General features: G+C 43.1%; 1 protein-coding gene across 1 annotated transcript in view; it reads right to left on the bottom strand.

Moving 5' to 3' along the window:
* inpp5a (inositol polyphosphate-5-phosphatase A) overlaps positions 1 to 11,114 on the bottom strand; it is a 187,478-nt gene extending 176,364 nt beyond the window's left edge. Inside the window, exon 1 of the mRNA XM_080537304.1 lies at positions 10,763 to 11,114. Within this exon, the coding sequence (XP_080393430.1) occupies positions 10,763 to 10,837 (75 nt within the window). The 5' untranslated portion in view covers positions 10,838 to 11,114. The remainder of the gene's footprint in view (positions 1 to 10,762) is intronic.
* Between the last annotated feature and the right edge of the window lie 492 nt (positions 11,115 to 11,606).

Here is an 11,606-nt window from a genome sequence, read left to right as displayed (position 1 = left end):
TCAGCTATATTCTCGAAAACATCGAATGACCAATGTTGCAGCCGTGCCCGCTAAAGCCGTGTTGCGCAATACTCTTTAGCGGAAGCGTATTCGGAGTCCTGGGACCTTTACTAGGAAAATGGCCCAAATATAATGGAAGCAAAGACACAGGAGAGCACTTGATCAACCCGTTTAGAGACAAAAAGGTAGCAATGGTAGCCTCCAAAACTGGGTTTTACACAACACAACACAACTGTAATTAGGCCTACATGTTTCTGCTGGTACTGAGCCCCTTTTCTGTCACAGTATATGAATGAGGGCCCTCTGTGGGCCGTGAACATGGGAGGGGTGTCCCTCAACCGCTTCTCTCCCATCTTGGATAATTATAGCTCTTGGAGTGGACCCAGGTGGCACGCACTGCTCTGACACTCCTGCCCTTCTCCCACTGGGTCCGGGGGGGGTCTCTGGGTCCGGGGGGGGGGGGCCGGCAGGGTTCCTCTCTTTCTGAACCACTACGCCACCTTGTAAAGAGGGTCAGTGAACCACGTTCATGTGGCCATATCTCATCTCATCTGACTGCATTCTCCTGAGCCCTCACTGTGAACGCCAGCGGTGCGCAGCGGTGACTGGCCTGCGTGTTGTCATAGTTTAGAGTTCAGATCAGCAGATCTGGATGGAGTTGGACGACTTCATGTCAAAAAAAAAATACAATCCGCCCCGGCCAGGCCGAGCTGCTCTGATTGTGTGGCAAGTCGACCTGACTGATAAACCCTAGAAGACCCACTCACATAGAGGTCTGCCCTCAGGGTCAGAGTGTGGGATCTGGAGACAAGTGGACAGACAGACAGACAGGAGCGAGCACAGTGTAACAGAGAAGGGAACGCCTCCCTCACAGATGGAGAACAATCTCTTCAACCTCAGGTCGACAGGTTGACGAATACCACGCCTGGTGAGGTCTTCTGAATGGTAGGCTTCCAGTCTACTACTATGGATTGCTGTTGACATAGACTACCAACACTAGAAGATGACACTCTGAAAATCAGCACTTGCTCTTCATGAAACGGCAGAGAAGTCTACTGTATTTCCTATCCAGAAAATGCCAGAATCACAAGCAACATCTCCAAACGTCTTGAGCCAACTGCTACAGTAGGTCAATGCAGAGTGCCTTTATAGCATTGCCTACTTGCTATTGCCTCCTACAAACAAGTCCCAGCTCTTTGCTGGATTTGCCAAATGGGCATTTCCACAGTAACAGAATGACCATGGGACTTGATTTTGCACGTTCAAATGTTTGCCAAACAAAAACCCCTAAGCAAAGTTAAACAAACTATACACCTCTATACACAAGAACTACAAAACAAAGAAAAACTACTTTAAGAACTATACAGGCTCAGAGTTCAGTAATGGAATAACTCTAAAATCTCTCTGGGTCTTCTGGTGTAACCACATTCCCCTAAAACGTTGTATCTTCTCTAAATATCTTCTCCAAATTAAGATTCAAATATGTCTGCCGAAAGAGTGGGGTATTAGCTATCATAACGTACCTTGAATTAGAAAATATCTCCTGAGGCGCTTAGGTGGCGTAGCGGGTTAAGCGTCGACCATGTAACCGCAGGGTTCCCGGTTCGATTCCGGCCGCGGACATGTCCTGCATGTCATCCCTTCTCTCTCTCTCACCCATCCTTCCTATCATATCTCTACTATCTCTCTCTCACCCATCCTTCGTATCATATCTCTACTATCTCTATCACAATAAAAAGAAAAAAAAATGCGGGACTGCCCGAAAAAGAGGTAAGAAAAGAATATATTTCCTGGTTGTTATCTGGTTGTTGAGCTACAGTAGGTGACGTGGGTTTAAATCCAGTAACAAAATGACTACGGTAAATGGGTCCCCAGAATGTGAATGTCATGCTGTAATGATGTAGCTAAGATAGAAAATCAGAGAGAAATATATAATAGACACTCAAATTAAGGTTAGAAAGAAATATAAAATCAGCCTTTGTAACTCTTCATATAATGTAATTCAAATCCTACACTTTTGCCACCAAAGACGGAATTTGAATAAAATAAAATACAAGTAGGCCTATGCCATGTGTCGGCTGGACACAATGAGACCCCCAATCTGCTCCTAGTTTGCCTCAGTGACAGTATGTTCTTTATTGTCTGCAACTGGTGTTGGGAAGGATCCTTAGAATGTGTCAGTGCGCTCTTTAATGGTAGATGTTTTCTTACATTCTTTTCCCCATGTTTTACCAGAAGACAAAGCCTTTGCTTATGCCTGTTCTTATGATGGAAGATTGTTGAGAACGGTATTTCTCACTTTATTTCCCCAAAATATAGATAGGACTACTTAGCTTTCATTTCACACCCAAAGTGTTATGCTCTGATGAATTTGACATTCTGGTCCTCATGGGTCTTTTTTACACTGAACTGAACTGCCCAAATGCCAGACTACCATTTTCCTTATTTCATTGAAGGTAGACTCTGGGATATACCGTCATAGCAGAACGAGTGTGACAACGCTGCCCAAGTCTTAAAAAAACAAACTGATGCACGTAGTGCGACAGAGTGAAAATCCAACGTTAAACATCTAAATCCAACCACTCTTGTTACACTACAAAATCTTTGATCAAAGTTGCTCTGTTTTCACGATGTATCGTATCCCCAGAGTCTACCCATAAGTAATGAATAGTCACATTCAGGGTTTCCGTTAACCGGTAATTCCCGGTCTTTGTCCGGTAAAATTAGTGGAAGTCCGACAAGTTGAAAACTCGTCGGACATAAATGTCCGGTGAAAATAATTCCCTCTAACCATTTTCAGCTGAGCACCAAACACACACACAGAACACTGCCCGAGAGAGAAGGACCCGCCCCCTTTAGTTAGCCTATAGGCTATAGGCTAACTAAAGGGGGCGGGTCCTTCTCTCTCGGGCAGTGTTACACGAGTGTGTGTGTGTGTTTGGTGCTCAGCTGAAAATGGTGTCCCGAAGCGGAGCGCTTTAACTTTATCGCACAATAACAAGGATAACAAACAAAACGGACAACATTTACACTAAGATGGAGACAAACTTCAGCGATATGATCTAACAGCCGGTCTTCAGGACGACATACAGACCCGTATGAGCTTACAGGGCTATCCCCTATCTATCTGAGAAAAGGCATAGCCTAGCCCTAGGCTGTAACATCGAACGGAAATTAGCCTATACGCATTGCAAGTTAATTTAAAGCCTATTTATTTTCAAAGAGTTTTATTCTATTTTATTTTATCTGATAAAAGGCATATGAACGGAAATTAGGCTAGCCGTGTCACGCCAGAAGCCTACATGCTTGCACTGTTACTGTTCAATAAAATGTTATACATCTAGACATTGTGGTATTTCTTTATATACGTATCCCAGACTGCCTATCAATTGTTTCTCAATAAACAGTTATGTTCTCCCCATTGTCATACTCCCGAGCTAAACGAAATGCCTTCCCAACCAGCGAGACCTGGTTATAGAAATGACGTTGTTTTATTGATTTAAAAAAAAGGGTAAAACTGGAAAGAGAAAATAGAAAACTCACATTAATCCCAAACAATTTAACAAACTTCAGTTAACGTAATGTGGAGTCCGTTCATTGATCGATGCTGTCTGTTCAGTTCCCAGTGAGGCGCCCGTTCAGCGCTGGATTTGACGCATGGCATAGCGCGCATGCGTCAAATCATGTTATATTATTATATATTATATAGCTCGCATCTAATCGTATCGGATGAGAAATAGACATTAAATGGCATATATAGGCCGCTACACAACAGTAATCACCGCGACAAACAGCTATATTAGATTTGAAAAAAAGAAATATGATTTTGAAAAAAAAAAAAATTATTATATTTTAATATGATGACCGGAATATATCACGTTTGTCCGGTAAATCGAATTCGTCCCGGACACGATGTCCGACGGCAAATTTTTCTAACGGAAACCCTGGTCACATTAAAAGGTCAGTTCTCTTCACTCTAAAATCAATGTAAGCATAATTACAACAACAGAATAATCTAGGCCAGAGGCGTCAAATTAAATAGGCGACATAACATTTTCAGGACTATCATCAAACAGCAAAATATCACAATATCACAGGCTTCAATCCAGTGGTGCGTTGTTAAGAGGGCCCTGCTGGCGATAGTGGCGGATTATTCTGAATTTTAGATGTCAACCCAATCTTTCTCAGTCTTCCCTTTGAACATCTAACTTCATGTTATGAGGGGGCAGGACAAGAGCACAGCAGGGAGTGCACAAAAATAGCTTAATCTGATCTTTCTTTCATAAACTTTCCGTTCCAGCAGCAATATGGAGAAACACATAGCTGAAGCTCTCTACGATATCAAACTACAGTAGTTGTTAGAAGCAGAGTCTTTTAAGGCGTTGACCTGCATGAAGGCTGCAATCAACGGACAAGTCAACCACTGACATCAGTGTTTCCTCTATATGCATTGATTCGTGGCGGGCCGCCATGAATGAATTTTCTCTGCCACTAATTGATTCAGTTATTATGACCGGAGAACAGAAAAAAACAGATTGAAGCTAGATTCAGGCCGCTTCCAGACCTACATTTCGTTACGATTTAGGGTGTAGTAAGTTACAATATGTTACAATGTTGCAATTAACCTCGTCGTTTGTGTTCGCACTGCAATCGAGACTGAATCGCTCTCAACAGGCGCACGGCGCGAGGCGACGCGCTTGCAAAACAGTTTTGTGATTGGTCCGAATTTCACGGGACATTTGGATTTAGGATATCACTCTCCTCTCTCTCTCTTCGCCCGGCGCCGGTCCCTTTAATTCCATACGTATCCTAATCGAAAATGCAACATCATCAGCGACGACTGGGTTATTGCATTTACTGCTGTTCTCTGGTTCATGTTCTTCTCTATACCAGTGCTCAGTATAGAGTATTTTAGATGAACATTCGTAATGTATGTCTCTGACGTTCATGGTCAACTAAATCAGGCTATTTTGTGAAACAAATAATGTTCCCGCTAATGGGTTAACCAAGCAGCCTCGCACCTAACGCTAGCTTCGAACTATTCATAGCAATATGCGCGGGGCAAAAATAATCTATTGCCTCTAAAATCACCACGAACAGAACGGCGGAGGTACGGGTAAGCAGGGCTCATGTCGGTGTCATCAAAGGTAAGAGTTGTTTTTCTTTAACTCAGCTGATAGCATTACCTTGCTGTTGGTTGTTTACCGAATGCTCCATCTGACTGTCACACTGTGATTTTACTTGTGTAAACAGTAACGTTAGCCGGTTTTGTGCGTGTCTCATGTAGGCCTACTTCGTATTGATGAGCTGATGATCTTTCATTGTGTGTGTGTGTGTGTATGTATGTATGTATGTGACTGTCAGTCACAAGTTTATATTCTACGGATGTTGTTCAGTGCTGTATGCGCGTTCCTGGTTCCATGTGTAGCCTACTCTACTCTTGTGTACTTCATATTCGATGAGCTGATGATCTTTCTGTGTGTGTGTGTGTGTGTGTGTGTGTGTGTGTGTGTGTGCGTGTGTGTGTGTGTCATGCGCGTTCCGCATGTTCCGCTGCAACTGTAGGATATGTTGGTATTTGATCACCTTCTATATAAAATCACCTGCTCGGCTTTAATGACTTAACTTTATTAAAAAATATATATATAATGTTGCCACCCTCTGGCTCTGGCTACGCGCACATGAACTGACCACCCCGCCACTAATGTGAAAAATCCTAGTCAACATCAGTAGAAACGTTGCCAGCACACAGCAACTATTCTAGTTCTTCTACTCTCTCATTGCATTCTTTCATTATCTTTTCATAGCTTCTCTCTATCTAATGTTCTGAAATCATAAAAGTCAATAGAATCACAGTGACAGCAATGTTAGACGAGTCTAACATTCTCAACACTTCGCTAAAAATAGGCTACACACTGCACGCTTTTATATCATATTATTCCCTTCCCGTTAGCTAGCATCAGCTGTGTAAAAATCCACACATATCTTTCCAAGAGTTATTTCTGTCTGCTATTAACTCACATGTTTACCAGAAAAATATAGGTTCTCTCTGCTCTACCCAGGTCCTCCTTTTCCAATTGTTACCAGAGAGTCATATCAGAGACCACCTACAGAAGCAAAATCAACAACAACCTCCACCACCAAACACACATACTGTGCTCAATAATACAGTGATTCAGGGTTTCACAGCTCATACAGTATAGGCTAGTATCAGTGGCCATATCAAGTCTAAGTGTGAGGACACATTTAAAGAGTTTTTGTGTAAATATGCCAGGCCGCTGGGGTCTGGATCCATTTGTAATGAGACAGACAGTGATGGCCTGAGCTAATGAGCTGTCAGGGGACTCCTGAGAGATAGAGACTGGAGGAGGCAGCAGTACATGAGACAGGGGCAGCATGCCGGAGCTAGCTAGGCAGCTGTGTAGTCAGAAGGCTGAAGTAGGAGGCAGCACTGCCCCACTACCCAGAGCAGCACCCTGCCAGAATGAGGTTTAGAGAGACAACGAGCACCTTCACAGAGAGGACTGATGTCTAATGGCGCTTCTCCACTACCGTCCCGTTCCGTGCCGGAACCTGTGCGCCCGCTTTGTTTTGCTTTCTCCACTGCCAACTGGGCCGTAGTACTGATTTTAGCTACCCTTCCTGACTCGGAGCGAAAGGTACTATCCGTGCTACGATGTGACGCTGCAGACCGTTGATTGTTCAATGGAAATCGTCACAATAACGTCATCCCATTCATATTCGAGTTCACCTCTAACCACCATTTTTAAACAGATTTCGCTCTAGGCAACGCGGAAGACAACCACAAGTGTAAATTACTTTTTCTGTAATGACTTATGATAAAACATTATGATAACCATCTTATTCTCTCAGTTTAATCATCTTAAAGGTTTATCTTAGAGGTTGAGACATACGCCAGTTCTCACAGGTTTGATCAAGCCACAATCTAGGCTAGTACCTACCTACGTATCAAAGTGATGATCACTAAATGCGTTATAACTATTTATAACTGATTCAAAAAGTAACAACCTTAAGTTTTAGTTAAGGTTCTGTCTATTAAACTATTAAACTATTATAATCGCTCCAAAAGTGTTACTGTGACAGTAAATGCCTCGTTAGGAGAGTTGTCTCTTTAGATATAGGCTAAGGGAAGGGGGAACATGTTTGCCTGGAACACTCTCCCCAACCACATCAGACAGGCCAACACCCTCCCAACATTTAAACAGGCCCTCAAAACCCACCTCTTCAAGCTCGCCTTCACCAGTTAACCCTCTCCCCCTCCCCTTCCCATGTGTCCCCAGCACTACCTTAATTAGGCCCCTATACTTTCTTCTATTTAGCCTACCTTTTGTTTCTTTTTATTATTACTACTCGATCTTTTCAATTTGTAAAGCATCTTTGAGTGTCTAGAAAAGTGCTATATTAAGTCTAATGTATTATTATTATTATTATTATTATTTCCATAGGCAGATCCAACATGTGTGCCTGACCTACCACTCTCCACTGTGACTGGGGAAGCTGCCCTCTGTCCTGTCTAGAGTTCAACTGGGAGGAGAACTGCAACTAGTCACTCCACCCTCACAACCCTTACGTCACTCCGTGCATCACTGCTACACCTTCTCTAGTGTGGGCAAACGGGTCAACTGTACAGTACTTATGTTAGTTGGGGGTATTTTCACACATGTTGACTCTATTTAGGTCAGCTTCTAACCAATGACGGAGATATAATTTGAGAGGTTTCCGTACCAGACACATTTAGTGTATAGTACTGTAGCTAACTTACTGTGAATAAATATGAAAGTGGATGTGCAATACATACAAATGTAAATGACTAACAGTTTACCTTTTAAGGACTGCAGTAAAGAAATGTTTGGCATTTGAAACATGCATGATGAGGAATATTTGACTTTGCCTCTGGGCCCATGGTGATGATCACTGTTTGAGTAGAACTCAGACAGGAGCATAAAACAGCAGCACAACACTCACCAGCAGCTAGAGAACTGTTTGAACATCCGACACACCTTTCTGTATTGAGATGTTCCATGAACATCAACACGAAGCGTTGGTGAGTGTGGATGTGTTAAGGGTTTACAGGAACCTTGTTCCACTGTCGGTGATAACTAGTGTCAATGAAGGGGACGGCAGCATGCTGCCAACCCAATAACGGGGAATTGGAGGGGTAGGGCAGGCTATCCATTTCTTCATCGTATTTATCTTCTTACTGGACGAGAGCTAGGAACTGTAGTCAACGTTTCGGTTTATTTTGAAGGGTTTCAACCTATTCCTTCCAGATTGTAGCATGAAATACAATATTGAACCCACAGAGATGTGAATCTCTGTCTACCTCTTGTATTTCATCCCTTGTGTTTACGATACCTGGAACAATAAACAACAAGCAAGTGAAATAGGGGGTGTCTTGTGTGTTCTCTCTCCACCTACGCTGGGAACAACTGAACAGGGATTCATCAGACACACAGAGAGACGTGTACCATACCCAAATGGCCAGTGTCAGGAAACAAGTGTCTGAGCGTGTGATTTTAGGCAGACCCCTGTGGGGGGTCACAGCTTGATCTGTATGGGAGCATCATGTGAGAAAACAATCCCACCAGAAGCAGCTGGTTCCCTGCTACGGGCCTGTGAGCCTGTCCCCATGTCAACCCAGTCTACTTACTTTCCCAATTCCCACCCCCTCAGTTATATTATGTGAAAGAGAGAAACATCATTTGTCACAGATGAAAGCTTGATTCTACCATATCGACCGACGTCATCGTCAACACAAAATATTGTGTCCTTAGGACCTAGGCAACATTGTCATGCCTGTTATGCTGAAAACACCACAAATACAACCGCAAACAGTCCATAAAGACCTTCAGTGTCATGAAGGCATGCGATGTCTAGAGTCCAGACACATCTGACGTTTCAATTTCGCTGCGCACATGAAAGCACGCCTACTCTAAAATAGTCCTCTGTGTTTGCCCATTAAGTGCTGTGCATTTTGGCTTTCCGTTTAAAATGAAACATAATGCTAAACATCCACGGCTCAGCGGTCATGACAAGCAGTCTATTAATAGCCTAAAGTCAGAGTGAACAACATAACCTCTTTTGTGTTTAGGCTCTCCAACTAAGTGAATAAAAGTGATACAAATTGTTTGGAGTTGCAGGTCCAATAAAGGTTGTATGCTAAGAAACAAACATGTCTTATATCTAACTTGGCCATTTTAATTGCAACTAATTGTCAGACAACTGAGTCAAAAAACTCAAACAAAACGCATAAATGAAACTGTTTGGGCGTTTTTATGCTTGTCTCTTCTTCAGGTATGTTTGATTGCATAGAATAAAACTAATTCCAGCAACAATTAAGGTAGTGAGCTGTAATGTCTGTGAAATGCAATGAAGACTACGGCCCACATGGGAGCCAAATAGCTACTTAAGTCTTCATAATAAGTTGCTGTGGAAATAGGAGAGAATATGGCAACAGGTAGTTTGCCAAATACGCCTCATTGGTCATCGTGTTCACATACTTAGTCATTCCAAGTTTAGGCTAAAGGGTCACCAGTAGGGTCACCAGTAGGGTCACCAGTAGGGTCACCAGTAGGGTCACCAGTAGAGGAACCATGCTCCTCTCAGAGGGAGACTACCTGATAAATACATGGTGTGTTACTGAACTCATTGAGAATGGGCCGCACCTCTCCAACTGTGGGTGAATTGGTGTATGGCTTCACTTTTTAGGGCCTTACGTCTAGGTTTATCTCATGTCTGTCAAGCAAATCTTTTCAAAACAGCTTATTCTCCCACTGAAAACAATGCACATGTGTTGACCAGCAGGCCAACATGACACAGCTTCCATCTACTGGCCCAACACACACCTCAGCATAACAACAGAAAGGTAGCACGTATATATACTAGGATACAGAGGAACATGTTCTTCATGTTGACAACCACCTCTACAGTAGTAGAATGTCATTGATCATTAGTGAGTTAAACCTACAACGATTGCTACAAAATGACAGGACATGAGAACTTGAAGGAGTATCACTCCTCTTCCAAGAGATCGCAGCTTTGCTCTTTGCACTGTCACAAATGAAATGTGTTCTGAAGTAGGTACAGTCGTGGGTACTAGTACAGCACAGCACTGGACCTTGAATAACTCTGCAATGCACTTTATATACAGCACTATCCATGCACTGTCTGTCCTGTGTTGTCCTGTTTTGCCTGTTTTTGCATTTGTATTTGTACTTGTTTTGTTCATGTATATGTGAAAAAAGCATAAATGCACCTTCTGTAAATGCCAAAACAAATTCCTATATGTGTCAAGCATAATGGCAATAAACGTTATCTGAATCTGAATCTGAACACATTCTACAGCGAAGATAGCCAAAAGAGAAGGATAGATAGACGTGGAACCAAATCAAATCCATACCAATCAGAAGAGAGGTCCGCCAAATGGTTGGAACCCAAATCAGTGTATGTATGTGTGTATGTATGGATCTATGTATGGATCTATGTATGGATCTATGTATGGATCTATGTATGTATCCAGAGAAGCATGCAACAGAAATGATAAGGCCCACGTTGTGCCGATGTGTGAGGTTAAAGGGTGCTTAACGATATACGACTACCAGGGTGGTCTGTCTGTTGCTATCATAGTATGTGTGTATGATGTATGTATACATAGTAACCACAACAGAACAGCGATTCGCAGCTGCAGTGAAACACATTGCCAGTGAGACGAGACAAGACACCGTCGCAGGCAGCAACTCACATCTTCAAACAGCGATCCAACGTTGGCTGTCACGAGCAGTATTCCCGTGCCTGGCGCTGTCAACTTCCCCGCCATAATTCTTTGAATTCCGTTGACTTGATAGGATTGAAAGCAACAAAACTCTTGAGAATAATAACTGTCGAGACTGGTGTGGTTTAGAATAGTGTTGAAGTGTGAGTGCAGCCAGGTTTGTGACGGCTCGCCTCTCTCATACTAGCTGTGCCCTCCTGTGCATCTAGTGGCTTCGGTCCGTTCCGTGGATGTGTGTTTGACTACTTTCTCACGTTCACAGCCATCGTTCAAAGTTGTCCGGTTTTTTTAATCCACGGCGACTGCTGCTGGGCTCTGGTTCATCTCAGCGAGGAGTGTTTCCCTGCCGCTTTTGCACTGAAAAAGTAGCCCTCGTATGCGCGAATCAGCCAGGACCATTCGCCTGGATTGTTTAGAGAGGATAGGCTGAAGTCCTCCACTGCTCTGACGTCACCGAGCGAATGGAAAGATGAAGCTCTTAAAAGGGCAGTACACCACGACAGCAACACTTAGGGCAGTTTGCGCTCTGCCCCTCTGCCCCCCCAAATTGACTCATATATTAATTGGATACATAAGGTGTACCATGACACCAAAAAATAGGTATAAAAATATATTCTCTGCTTAAACAAAGTAGAGCACAGTGTTTTATTTGTATAGTATAGTATTGTAGTGACTACATTATGGGTTCATGTTCTCCTCTTACTGTTGGTTGTGTAGTGGGAGGGAACCAGTTCTGGCACTAGGGGCAGAGGGGAGGATTATTAACGTTGCACCTTCCTGTTTAGATACACGAGTTTTGGTAACCATTTTTCTG

The sequence above is a fragment of the Nansenia antarctica genome, assembly GCF_963989245.1.
Source record: "Nansenia antarctica genome assembly, chromosome: 1".
Taxonomy (NCBI): Eukaryota; Metazoa; Chordata; class Actinopteri; order Argentiniformes; family Microstomatidae; genus Nansenia; species Nansenia antarctica.
The sequence above is the reverse complement of the archived record's forward strand: the minus strand, read 5'-3'. Positions and strand labels throughout refer to the sequence as shown.